Below are 14189 nucleotides of genomic sequence, written 5' to 3' on the forward strand. Positions count from 1 at the left end.
TGTGTGAGGATTTTTGTCTCTTCCTGGGGGTTTTAGAAAGGTTTCCCCACTTACTGACTTTTTGGTCGCCCTGTATGGACGAGGTTGCCTTGATCAACTTGAGGAGTTTGATCCTCTTGCTTTGTTGTATGGACGAAATCATTTTACATGATTAGTTTGGACGATGCGTATCCGCTTAAGGAATTTTGTCGTCTTCTTCGAAAGATGTACATCCACTCAAGGAATCTTATCGTCATTAAGCTTTTTTGAGACGATGTAAATCCATTTAAGGAATTTTACTGTCATTTAGCTTTTTGAGACGATGTACATCCATTTAAGGAATTTTATCGTCATTAAGCTTTTTAGAGACGATGTACATCCATTCAAGGAATCTTATCGTCATTTCTTTTCTTTGGACGATTGTTTGTATTTTTCTTTGAAAACTGCGGCACATGATTTGCTCAATAACACTTAAGGGATGTTGGATAATACTTATTATTCGAATAATTGCTTACATAAGATAGAAGTATCAAATTGGTTTTACACTGGAGTTTATGGTTCCTTTTCGTAATACCTCTTTAGATGTTCGACGTTCCATGGACGAGGTAGTCTTTTTCCTTCTGAGTCCTCTAGATGGTAACTACCCTGTCGTGAATAATGGACGATTCTGTAGGGACCTTCCCAGGACGGTCCCAATTTGCCATGTGTTGGATCCTTTGTTGCAGGTGTGACTTTTCGAAGGACGAGGTCTCCAATGTTGAATCTTCTCAGCTTCACTCTTTGATTATAATATTCGGCTATCCTCTGCTGGTACTTGTTCATTCTTTCAGCTGCCTGGTCTCTAATCTCGTCCAGACTGTCCAAGTTTTCCTTCAATTGGTCGTCATTGGTTTGCTCGTCAAAGAATTCTCTCCTAAGGCTTGTGAGCCCAACTTCGACTGGTATGACTGCTTCTATGCCGTATGTCAGACTGAATGGTGTCTCTCCAGTTGGTGTCCGCGCTGTCGTCCTATATGCCCACAAGATGCTTGGCAGTTCTTCAGGCCACGTTCCTTTTGCCCCCACCAACCGGGACTTGATGATCTTGAGCAGGGTCCGGTTGGTTACTTCTGTCTGTCCGTTGGCCTGAGGATGACCTGGTGACGAGTACTAGTTTTTAATGCCCAAGCTTGAGCAAAATGACCTGAAGTTTTGGCTGTCAAACTAACGACCGTTGTCTGATATGATCGTCCTTGGTATCCCGAACCTGCAAACAATATTTTTCCAAACAAAATTTTGTACCTTTGCTTCGGTGATTGTTGCCAGAGCTTCTGCCTCCACCCATTTTGTGAAGTAGTCGATGGCGACGAGTAGGAACTTCACTTGTCTCTTTCCTGGAGGTAAGGGACCTATGATGTCGATCCCCCACTGTGCGAATGGCCAGGGAGACGATATTGTGGTCATCTTTTCCCCGGGGATTCTTTGAACATTCCCGTATCTTTGGCAACTATCACACGTCTTAACGAAATCAGCTGCATCTCGTTGCATTGTTGGCCAAAAGTAGCCTGCTCTCATGATCTTCCTGACGAGGGACTTTGCCCCTGTGTGATCTCCGCAGATTCCCTCATGTACTTCTTCAAGGATGTATCTGGCTTCCTCCTTTTCCACACATTTCAAATACGGTTGGGAGTAGCCCCTTTTGTAGAGTTCATCATTAAGTATTGTGAATCTAGCTGCTCGTTTCCATACCTTTTTAGTTTCTTTTGGATCTGGCGGTAGTTGTCCTTCTTGAAGGAATGTGAATATCAGGCTCGTCCAACCACGGTCAGTGTGGACGGAGAAAGTTTGAAGTTCCTGGATGCTAGGATAGTTTTGTTCTTCCGTCTTCCAATCGAACCTTTTACTTTCGTTATCCGTTGAGGCACTTCGGCCTACCTCATCAGCTTCTGCGTTCTGATCCCTGGGGATCTAGACAAACTCTACGTAATTAAAAGAGCTTATCAATTGGTTCGTCAATTTGAGGTATTTCTGCACCCTAACCTCCTTTGCTTCGTACTCCCCTCTTACTTGCCCAATGACGAGTTGGGAATCGCTTTTGAGTACAACATTCTCAACTCCTAGTGCCCAGGCTACTCTCAATCCCGTCAATAAGGCCTCGTATTTCGCTTCGTTATTGGTTACAAGGAATTTAAGCTGGACTCCATACTTAAGGACATTTTTTTCAGGGGAAGTGAGGACGATGCCTGCTCCGCCTCCCCTTTTGTTGGACGATCTGTCAGTATTTACCGTCCAGATATTCTCTACGTTCCCAGGGATGGTGAATTCTGCTATAAAATCGGTCAGTGCCTGTGCTTTTATCGCCATCCTTGGACGATATTTTATGTCGAACTGGCTGAGCTCGATTGCCCACTGCACCATTCTTCCTGCTGCTTCGGTCTTGTTCATGGCTTTTTTGATGGGCTAGTCCATCATCACGATGATGGGATTGGCTTGAAAATATGGACGAAGTTTTCTCGAAGCCATGATCAGGGTGAAGGTGATCTTCTCTATACGAGGGTACCGCGCCTCGGCACCCTGGAAGGCCTGGCTAACGTAATACACAGGAAGTTGCAAACCATCATCTTCTCTAATCAACGCCGCGCTGACAGCCGTCACCGAGATGGCTAAGTACAGGAATAGATCTTCACCTTCTTTGGACGGGCTTAAGAGGGGCGGGTTGCTAAGATAACGCTTCAGCTCTTGGAACGCCGTTTCACATTCCTCCGTCCAGGAAAACGCCTTCTTCAAAGTCTTGAAGAATGGAAGGCATTTATCTGTAGCCTTCGAGACGAACCTGTTGAAGGCCGCAATTCTCCCTGTGAGGGATTGCACTTCTTTGACCGTCCTGGGTGAGGACATTTCCAGGATTGCCCTGACCTTCTCGGGGTTTGCTTCAATCCCTCTCTACGTTACCACAAACCCGAGGAATTTTCCCGAGGAAACTCCAAAAGCGCATTTGGACGGATTGAGCTTCATGCTGTATCGCCTGAGAGTATTGAACGTCTCTCTGAGGTCGTCTAGATGGTTCTCTTCCTCCTTGCTCTTGACGGGCATATCGTCAACATAAACCTCCACGTTCCTCCCGATTTGCTTCTCGAACATCTGGTTCACCAATCTTTGATAGGTGGCACCTGCATTCTTGAGCCCAAAAGGCATGACCTGGTAGCAGTAAAGTCCCTGGCTGGTGATAAAAGCGGTCTTCTCTTGGTCTTCTTCAGCCATTTGTATCTGGTTATATCCCGAAAACGCGTCCATAAATGTGAGAAGTTTGTGCCCTGCTGTGGAGTCTACTAGCTGGTCGATTCTGAACAGTGGGAAGCTATCTTTTGGGCAGGCTTGGTTCAGGTCTGTGAAGTCGACACACATTCTCCACTTCCCATTTGCTTTTTTGACCATGACTACGTTGGCCAACCACTCTAGGTAGTGGACTTCTCGGATAAATTTTGCTGCCAGCAACTTATTTACCTCGTCCATCACTGCCTTATTTCGCTCGGGAGCAAAGACTCTCCTTTTCTGCTGGACGGGTTTCTTCTCTGGGTCAACATTCAGGTGATGCTGGATGAGGCTTGTTGGGATCCCTGGCATATCCTTGTGGCTCCAGGCGAATATATCGAGGTTGCTCTTCAGAAAGCTGACGATTTCACCTTTCGTCCTTTGACTCATGCTCGTCCTTATTTGGGTCGTCTTTGGAGGATTCCCTTCAGCCAGCTCTATCGTTTCAAGTTTCTCCATAATCTCTGGTGTTTTCTCTTCAATTGTTCACGTATGATTCTCTTTTGAGGCCAGGACGGCATGGTAGCATTCTCGTGCCAGTACTTGGTCTCCTTTAATCTCCCCGACGTCGTGTTCTGTTGGGAACTTCACCTTTAAGCAGTAGGTGGAGATAGCAGCCTTCCAGCGATTAAGCATCGGTCTCCCTATGATCACATTGTAGGACGAGGGTGAGTCTACTATCAGGAAATTGTGCTGGTTGGTTACCTGAAGGGGGTATGACCCGGCCGTTACTGTCAATGCCATGATTCCTCTGGGGTATACTTTGTCTCCGCTGAAACTGACGAGGGGAAACTTAAAAGGACGGAGCCTTTTTGGGTCCAGCCTTAGTTGTTGGAAGGCAGGAAGATAGATTATGTCTGCTGAACTTCCACTGTCGACCAGGACTCTTCGCATGTTGAACCCCTCGATCATGATCATAATGACGAGTGGGTCATCATGGGGTTGCTTCACACTTCTGGCGTCCTCCTCAGAGAAGCACAAATCTCCACTGGTGCGTCTTTGCTTCGATGGAGGTATACTGTGGACGCTGTTTACCTGTCTTGGGCATGATTTCCTGAGGGACTTGAATGATCCCCCAGTGGTCGGTCCCCCGGCGATGGTCTTTATTTCCCCTAGCGCGCTCTGTGGACGAGGTTGGGGGCGGTCTTCGTCTCTCCGTGCATTAACTTGCTGGCTTTTCTGTCCGTACCTGCCGAAATCTCCCCTTTTTATATATTGTTGTAGCTTCCCATTACGGATAAGCTCCTCAATCTGTTCTTTGAGGTCCCTGCAATCCTCCGTGTAATGCCTGTGATCTTTGTGGAAACGGCAGTATTTCCTTTTATCACGCAATCCAAGTGCTGAATGGAGTGGTTTTGGCCACTATAGGGATGGTTCGTCCCTTATTTCCGTTAGGATCTGATCAATTGGCATCACCAGCGGAGTGAATTTTGATGTACGAGGGTTCTTATCTTCCTTCCTTCTATTTCCATCGTCATTCCGTCTGTCAGCCCGATCCCTTTTTAGTCCTCTTCGATCATCCTCCTTTTTTTTCTTCTTTTCCCTGCTCTTATCTGCTCCGTCAATAGCTGCCAGGGCTTCTTCCGCGTTCATGTACTTCTGAGCTTTTAGCAATGCCTCGGCCATTGTCTTAGGGGGGTTCTTTGCCAAGAACGCCACAAAATCCCTGGACTTCAATCCTGCTTTGAAGGTCGTGAGATGCAACTTGTCATCTGCCTCGTCTATTTCCAGCATGCCTCGGGTGAAACGTGTCACATAAGATCTCAGTGGTTCCTTCTCTCCTTGTCTGATGGTAAGCAGGTGGTCCGCAGTTCTCTTTGGTCGCTGCCCGCCTACGAAATGACGGACAAAGGAACTGCTTAAATGTTCGAAATTATCAGTGGACGATGTTGGCAGCTTGTTGAACCATTTCCTAGCTACTCCTTTGAGTGTCGTAGGGAATGAGCGACACAAGATCTCGTCAGGTGGCTGTTCCAGGCCTAGGGTCGTCCTAAAGGTATTCAGGTGATCCAAGGGATCTTTCAGCCCGTCGAAAGGTTCTAGCTGGGGTAGACGAAACTTGGAGGGTACTAGGCACTCCTAGACGGCTATAGTGAAGGGCGAATTCGTCTTCCGAACAATTCTCTCCAAGCTTTGGTCCGTCTTTCCTTTGATGGCGTTCCTTAGTTCGTCCGTCTCTTTCCTCATCTCTCTTAAAAGATCCGAGCTCGCTTCCTCCGAAGTGCTGGTTCGCCTTCTGTTGCTGTCTTCGTCGTCCCCCCTGTCTGCACGATTACTTTCCTACAGCAGTTGTTGCTTCATCTCTTGGTTCTGTCTTGTGAGTTCTTCCACGGTTACTGATAGCGACTGGATTTGTAGGGCCAGCGCAGCAGGATCTGGGTTTGTACTGGATTCCATTTGGACTGGGGACAGATCACGTGTTGAATCGTTTTCCCCACAGACGGCGCCAAACTGATGATGAGCAGATCGTCAGTCTATTATGATCGTCCAAATGGAAGCCGTCCCTGACCAATCCAATCTTCTGCAATTCGTGGACGAAAGAAAGGAAGTAGTTCGCCGGCGTTGTGCCTGCAAAAAGGCCTCCGATGCCAAAGTTAGAAAGATTGACAAAGGAGAGCAATGAGAATAATATACTAGAGTGTTTTTCTTACCCCCTACCCCTCTTGGGGTTCAATCTTTATATATGTGTGCTTACAGGTGATTTCTTCTAGCCGTTGGTGGAGTCTTGATGGAGGCTTTAATCTTGCCTGGTAACGCTCTTGCAGGGTGTTAATGATGAGCTGCCCTTCCCAACGGTCTAAAGGTTGATTAATGTCTTGTAACGGCTCCGCGAGTGTTCATGTCTTTAAGCAACAACCTTTTCCCTCAGGACGGTTTTATTAAGGTCGTCCATGACTTGCATTGTATGGACGATGACAATTTTGGTCGGGCGTATCAATATTTATTTATTTTAGAGCTCTTTTATTTTTATTTTTGGAAATATAGCGACTTTGATCATTTTCTTTTAAAACTCTTAAAGCAAGGAAACTCCTTTCCTTTTTTCTTTTCATTTTTAGTTCATTAACAAAGGATTCAAAAAATGAAAGTTTTATTTGGATCAAAGAGAGTACGTTATCAAGGGTAGTCATATGTTAGGCTGAAGCGGCTTTGGCAAGGCGGTAGGCTTGCTCGTTCTCTCCTCTGGGGATCTGGATAATTTTGGCCTTCAGCTTGTCTATCCTTCTCCTTACTTGGTCTAGATATCTCTTCATTCTTTTGCCTCTGCACTCATAATCCCCATTTACTGGGTTAGTGACGACCTAAGAGTCGCAGTAAAGAACCACGCTTGCGGCTTCTACTGCTTTGGCAAGATCAAGCCCTGCCACTAAAGCTCCGTACTCCGCTTCATTGTTGGTGGTAGGGAAGTCGAGGTGGACCATACATTCAATCTGGTCTCCTTCAGGAGAGAGAAGCACGACACCTACACCCCCGGCCTACCTGTTGGACGACCCTTCTGTATGTATACTCCACTGCAGACATTCATCTGCCCCCTTGTCTTCCCCGTTGGTGAACTCTGCTATGAAGTCAGTGATGACCTGCTCCTTGATGGTGGTGCGTAGGCGATATTGAATGTCAAACTCACTCAACTCTATCGCCCATAGTGCCAATTGACCAGCAGCTTCGGGGTTGCTCATTGCCCGTCGTATGGGCTTGTTGGTTAGGACGATTACCGTGTGAGCTTGGAAGTATGGCTTGAGTTTGCGGGCTGCCGTAACTAAAGCAAAGGCGAGCTTTCCCACGGTTGGATACCTTTCCTCTGCACCAAGAAATGCTCGATTGGCGTAGTATACGGCCTTTTGAACCTTGTCTTCTTCTTTAACCAAGGCTGCACTGACAGCTGCCGAGGAGACAGCCAAATATAGGAAGAGCTCTTCTCCCGGTTGTGAAGGACTTAGCAGCAGTGAGGAAGAGAGGTAGGCCTTTAGCTCCTCAAATGCTTGCTGACACTCGGCAGTCCACTCGAAAGATTTCTTCAGTGTGCGAAAGAAGGGTAAACATTTATTTGTTCAGGGCGGCTACTTTACCGTTTAAACTCTGCACTTCTTTCACGTTCTTCGAGGGGCCATCTCTACTATGGCTCTGATCTTGTCTGGGTTGGCCTCGATACCTCTTTGAGACACCATGAAGCCTAGGAATTTTCCCACTGTCACTCCGAATGCACACTTACTCGGATTAAGCTTCATGTTGTAGGAGCGAAGGGTGCCGAATGTTTCCTCGAGATCCTTCAAATGGTCATCTTCTATTCGGCTTTTTACTAACATGTCGTCGATGTAGACCTGAACATTCCTTTCGATTTGGTTCACAAACATCTTGTTCATGAGCCTTTGATACGTCACGCCTGCATTCTTAAGGCCGAATGACATCACTTTGTAACAAAAAAGACCTTGGCTGGTAATAAATGAAGTCTTCTCCTGATCCGCTTCATCCATCCGGATCTGATTATACCTTTAAACGGTGTCTATGAAGCTCAATAGCTGATGCTGAGATGTAAAGTCTACCAGTACGTCGACTCGAGGGAGATGGTAGCTATCCTTGGGGCATGCTTTGTTCAGATCCGTAAAGTCTACACACATCCTCCATTTCCCGTTGGCTTTCTTGACCATCACCACGTTTGCTAGCCAATCAAGATAGTATACTTCCTTGATGAAGCCCGCCTCTTGTAACTTGCCGACTTCTTCTGCTATTGCTCTATCTCGTTCTTAGGCGAGCACTCGCTTCTTCTGTCTAATGGGTGGAAAAGAAGGCGACACATTTAGCCTGTGTACCATGACTGACGGGTCAATTCTTGGCATGTCTTCATGACTCTAGGCAAACACGTCCTGATTCTTCTTGAGGAAGGCTATGAGCGCTGGGCGAATCATTGGGCTGGCGAGAGTGCCGATCCTCATGGTTCTGTCTAATCTAGAGCTATCAAGGGGTATCTCCTTGAGCCTCTCTACGGGTTTCGCCCCCGCCCATTGTTCCTCTATGCTCATGGTCTGTAGATGGTCGTCCATCTCCAGCATCGCAATATAGCATTCGCGCGCAGCTACCTGATCTCCTCGCAATTCCCCTACTCCATACTCAGTGGGGAATTTAATCATCAGGTGGTAGGTTGAAGTTACGGCCTTCCATAAGTCAAGGGTTGGTCGTCCTATAATGGCATTGTAGGTGGAGGAACAATCGACAACAAGGAATGTAACATCCCTAGTGATTTGCTGAAGATAATCCCCAATTGTTATAGGCAATGTAACCATACCAAAGGGGTATACTTTTGTTCCTCCAAATCCAACGAGTGGAGCATTGGTTGGAACTTGACGTTCTCTGTCGATTCGCATTTGTTGGAACGCCGGGTAGTAAAGAATGTTTGCAGAACTTCCGTTGTCAACCAAGACCCAGTATGTGTTATAGTCTCCTACTCAGATGCTAACGACGAGCGCGTCATCATGCGAGTGGTGAAGATGTTGAGAATCTTCTTCAGAGAAACCAATAATGGGGTTATCGACCCGTGGCATCTTCGGGATGACACCTGTTAGCTGGATGTTCTTAACCATTCTGAGGTAAGTTTTTCGGGCCTTTTTGGATGAGCCGGTGATCGTCATGCCTCCCATAATCATCCTTATGTCTCTTAGGGGTGGTTTGGGACGCTCGCTGTCCCTTTGGTGGGCTTGCTTTTGAAAAGGTGGATCTGTTCTCTCCCTGCAGACGAACTTCTATAACTTCCCTTGCCTGATAAGGGCTTCGATCTGCTATTTTAAGTTGTAGCAGTCGGTAGTGTCATGATCGTGATCACGGTGTAAACGGCAGTATTTGTCTCTAGACCGTTTGTTAGGATCTCCCTTCAGCTTTCCGGGGAAGGTTAAGGCTCATTCGTCCTTGATTTGCATTAGGACTTAGTCGATCGGAGTAGTCAATGGGGTGAAGCTCATGAACCTACTCGCCAAGGGCTTAGAGCGCCTGTCATCCCTTCGTTCCCCCATTCTTTCCATCTTCCGTCCTCTGTCCTGCCGCGTGACTTCCTATCTCTCCCTCTTCTTAGGCCTTTCCTTGCGAGCTAGCAGCGCGTCTTTAGCATTCATGTACTTGGTAGCCCTTTAAAGTACGTTCAAAATGGTTTTCGGGTCGTTTTTGTATAAATAGAACAGAAACTTACCCTTCTACAACCCGTTTGTAAAGGCTGCTACAAGTATCTTGTCGTCGGCCTCATCAATTGAGAGCACTTCCTTGTTAAAACGGGCTATGTAGGATCTCAGTGTCTCGTCCTCTCACTGCCTGATACTCATTAAGCACGCAGTGGACTTCTTATACCTATGCCTTCCAATGAAGTGCGAAGTGAATTGGGCGCTTAGCTCCTTGAAAGTACTGATGGAGTTAGGTGTCAACCGGTTGAACTAAATTCTCATAGGACCCTTCAGCGTTGTAGGGAAGGCTCTACACATGATCTCGTCTGTTACTCCTTGAAGGTGCATCAAGGTCTTGAAAGTCTCTAGGTGATCTAGAGGGTCCTTTGCTCCGTCGTAGCTTTCTATCTGCAGCATGTGAAACTTCTGCGATAGGGGGAAGGAATTGATGGACGTGGTGAACGGCGAATCGGTTCGGTGGACCAGATCATCAAGGTCGTTGGACACCCGTCCTTTGAGGGTGTTCATCATTAAGTCCATCCGTTCTTTCATCATCTGCATCTCTGCGACGATGTGGGGTGGAGTCGTATAAGTGACGGATAGACGGCTCATGTCTTGTCGCTTCGGTCTGCTTGGGGCATTACTACCTTCCGGCCCCTTTCGGTCTCTTCTCTCAGCACTGGTACCTTCTTGGTCTTCCTCTTAGGTACCCATCGCGATATTCTTCTGCCGTACTTGTTCTTCTAGGTCCTGATTCTGTTTGGTGAGACGTTCCACTGCTACAGTGAGGGTTTGGACCTGCCTCTCCAGGGCAATGGGTCGCGGCTCGTCTCCCTGAATGTTGTTGGTGGTCGCCATCGAGCGAGTAAGTACCATGCAACTCTTTGTCTGGGAAGTGATAGTATGGCTTACAAGTTGCTAAAGTGAGTTCCCACAGACAGCGCCAACTGATGATGCCAAGAAATCACCAATGAGCCACATGGTTCTCGGACACTTGAAACAACACCTGCACAACAAAAAGAAAAGACCTAATAGAGAGCATAGGTGTGGTGCCAGCCAAGTACCCTCCAAAGGTCAAGTTAAAACTTCACATAACTCTAGAGTGCCAGAGTGGGGTAAATTATGCGTACCTTGATTTGTGAGGTTCTTGGGTTTTTATAGTGGTAGGGGATCGACATCCTTTTCTTGGGTTAGAAGTCTTTTCCTTATAGGAGTCTTTATGAGCGTATTTGGCGGAACCCGTTCCTTATAGGAGTCCTTTTGAGTAGCACTAAACGTGAAACGCAAGACATTTCCTTATATATGCAAACGTGGGGACCAAGCTAAGCTACACCAGGGTCGTAAGCTCCACCTAATCCCTTCAGCTTTCTTGTCGTCAGCTACCCATACCCTTTATCTAAGGTCATCCTATCAGCTCTGAGGCGCGCTACGTGGACTCTTTAACGTCCTCGTTTTCCAATGGATCCTGACGGGTTTAATTGGAGTACCATTTTATACCTTTTCAAGGGCGAGTACTATTATTGTAATTTTTCCCCTTATCAAGCTTCATCTTTTAACTTGCATGTCAATTGCAATTCTAGAAACATGAAAACTCAGATTGCTCAATTTTGAAGCTATTATGATATTTTTCATAGTAATAGAGATTCAATTGTAACATAACTCTGCATAATGTAATTTTCCTAACATAAATTTATTTATGTCATTACTGTTAGAAGCTATTAAAACATTTCTTCGTGAGGTACAAAAATGAATCCAACCCACAAATGAGTAAGGAATAGCTAGTTGTAGCAAATCAACTTGAAAACAAATCAATCAGGCACACACAAATAAATTTCTTTAGAAAATGCATACATAAAGAAAACCATCAACCATTTGACCACTCTCTCTCAGTGTGTAAATATTTAAAGAAAAAATTGGTGAATCAACCAAAGTGTCCGTTTGGGAACAGTTTAGAGACTGTTTAGGATATGCGTATTTTGCTGAAACTGAAAACTTTTTACTGAAAATACTGTAAATAAAGGTAAAAGTTAGCTAAAATAATACAGTGAAACCTATGAATAGTACCAAAAAGTGTAGTGGGATCCATGAATAGTACCAAAAATAATCTAAATAGTAAAATAAGTTGGCTTTTCAATTTGGAGCCAAATACACACTTAGGGTTTGTTTGAAATCCACTTATTTTGCTGAAAACTTTTTGCTGTAAGTACTGTAGAAAAAGGTAAAAATTAGTTGAAATAGGTAAAAATTAGTTGAAATAATACAGTGAGGCCCATGAATAATACCAAAAAATGTAATGGGGCCCATAAATAGTAGCAAAAATAAACTGAGTACTAAAATAAGCTAGTTTTTTTAATTTGGAGCCAGACACACACTTGTTTGTTTGAGATCTGCTTATTTTGTTGAAACTGAAAACTTTTGGTAAAAGTACTGTAGATAAAGGTAAAAGTTAACTGAAATAGTACAATATGATTCATGAATAGTACCGAAAAGTACAGTGAACCTCATGAATAGTAGCAAAAATAAGCTGAATATTTGTTTGTTTGAGATCTGCTTATTTTGTTGAAACTGAAAACTTTTGGTAAAAGTACTGTAGATAAAGGTAAAAGTTAACTGAAATAGTACAATAGGATTCATGAATAGTACCGAAAAGTACAGTGGACCTCATGAATAGTAGCAAAAATAAGCTGAATAGTAAAATAAGTTGGCAAATTTCATCTATGCCAAATACACACTTATTTAGTTGAAACTAAAAATTTTTCTTGCTGAAAGTACGATAGACAAAACTAAAAGGTATTTGAAATAGTACAATAATACTTATGAATAGTATTAAAAGATACCGTAAGGCTCATGAATAGTAATAAAAATAAATGGTATAGTTAAAAATTTGGCTTTTTAAGCCATGCCAAGCCGGTCCCCTAACTAGCACAATTACAATAAAAAATTAGTCCGACAATGCCATGTGTTTTTATGCCAATTTCCTGGTATGTTCTTCCTTCACCAAAAAAAAGTCAAATTGTCATGTGCTTGCTACCGCGGGATGCGCCCACAAAGCCAAAAATCACGCTACTTTGGAAAACTTGCACACGAAGGAAAAAGTAAAAAAAAAGGAAGAGAGAGAATTGGAAAGACCAAAAAAAAAATATCCTAAGAAACCTGTTCTAGCTCCTTTGCTCTTGAGTTTAGGGCAGCGAGTTTGGTATTACCTCAATTCGGTCTGTGTGTTTGCAACCATGGCTGGTTCCTTTGAATACGAATACGATGTCTTCGTTAGTTATTGTGAGGAAGATACCCGCACAAGCTTTGCCGGACATCTCTTTGCCGCTTTTGACCGTAAAAAGATACGTGCGTATAGAGGGGAAGAGGCTGGACCGGAGTTATTGAAGGAAATTGAGACATCAAATATTGCAGTTGTGGTGTTCTCCAAAAACTACGCTGCTTCGCATTTGTGCCTGGATGAGCTGGTGAAGATCATGGAATGCAAAAGGCTGTTCAATCAAAGGGTGATCCCTATTTTCTATGATGTGTCTCCATCTGAGGTACGAAAACAGAAGGGGAATTTGTCGGAGGCGTTGCTGAATGGCCCTGAAGATAAGGTGAATAGTTGGAAGGTTGCTTTAACGGACGCTGCAAACTTGGCTGGATTGCATTTGAAACCGTATCGGTAAGATTTTTATTTTTTAAAATGTTCCCGTATATACATATTTTGATGATATTGTTGAAATTATAATTTTGAATTATTAAGAGTACCTTCTCTAGAATTTGGTGATCAAAAAATTTAAAAATCATAGAATTAGGTGTCGTATGGATATTAAATTTGATAATATGTTAGATAAGAAAAATTAAATTGGTTAGTTTTGAAGTAGTTTCGTTGATGGAATAAAATTTCAAGGAATATCCAATTAGGGTTTATGGCGTTATTTCATAACTCAGTTTCTCTTTATTCAAGATCAGTTGATGATCACAAAATTCAATTCTATAAAAATAATAAGAATAATTTTGGGGGTTCAATTAATTGCAGTCCAGAGCCAGAGTTTATAGAGGAAATTGTTGAAGTCATTTGGAAAAGACTAAAAGGGAAATCATCCACCGTTCAATCCCGTCGTCAGATTGATAATCCCGGTGTCGGTGTCGGTGTCGGTGTCGGTGAAGACTCTTCAATAATCATCTCGCAAAATGATGCTTCATCTGTTCAAAATGCTATTGCTGAGTGGAGTCGTCTTTTTTTTTTAGCCTTATATAGACATTTTGTTGTACTTATTGTTGCCACTGTCAGTAGATAGGCCCCAAAAACATTGACGTGGAAGCGGGGCCCTCTGACGTTACTTTTGATTCCGACTAAAAGACTTTCTAGTTTTTTTATTTATTTAAAATCTCAGACGTTGCGTGCGGAGCAGTAAGACATTAAAAGAGTCACAAGTCTGAAGTCTTCGTCTTCAACAGGTACAAGCCGAATATTCCCTTCCAACTCCTTTGCCTAGTAAGGATTGCAAGTGAAACCTATTCCTCCCCCAGTCGATTTATCCCATTCGGCTCCTTTCCCTGCTTTACTCATTTTAGCTGTTACATTTTATGTCGTTGTCGTCGTCGTCGTTGTTGTTGTTGTTGTTTTTTTTTTTTTTTTTTTTTTTTTTTTTTTTTATTTTATTTTATTTTATTTTATATATAGGTAATTCGATTATTACAACGGGTAAAGAAAATTTGAATTCTGAACGTGGACTTGTACCATTTGTTGAAAGAACATGTACTTTTCAAGTATGATTGCATAATTGATATTTCAAT

At 43.9% G+C, this 14189-nt stretch overlaps 1 protein-coding gene across 1 annotated transcript; it reads left to right on the forward strand.

The window, feature by feature from the left end:
* The first annotated feature begins 12554 nt into the window (after positions 1 to 12554).
* LOC115961722 (toll/interleukin-1 receptor-like protein) lies at positions 12555 to 13989 on the forward strand. Its single transcript, XM_031080650.1, has 2 exons — positions 12555 to 13071; positions 13429 to 13989. The coding sequence occupies exons 1-2, from the start codon at positions 12641 to 12643 to the stop codon at positions 13688 to 13690; spliced, it is 693 nt and encodes a 230-aa protein (XP_030936510.1). The 5' UTR covers positions 12555 to 12640; the 3' UTR covers positions 13691 to 13989.
* The last annotated feature ends 200 nt before the right edge of the window (positions 13990 to 14189 follow it).

The sequence above is a fragment of the Quercus lobata genome, chromosome 9, assembly GCF_001633185.2.
Source record: "Quercus lobata isolate SW786 chromosome 9, ValleyOak3.0 Primary Assembly, whole genome shotgun sequence".
In the NCBI taxonomy this organism is placed as follows: domain Eukaryota; kingdom Viridiplantae; phylum Streptophyta; class Magnoliopsida; order Fagales; family Fagaceae; genus Quercus; species Quercus lobata.

What these genes read in the sequence shown, in the direction of transcription:
- LOC115961722 (XM_031080650.1), top strand. Translation starts at nt 12,641, where the DNA reads ATGGCTGGTTCCTTTGAATACGAATACGATGTCTTCGTTAGTTATTGT. An exon ending in TTGCATTTGAAACCGTATCG is followed by an intron (nt 13,072 to 13,428) that starts GTAAGATTTTTA and finishes AATTAATTGCAG; the next exon opens with TCCAGAGCCAGAGTTTATAG.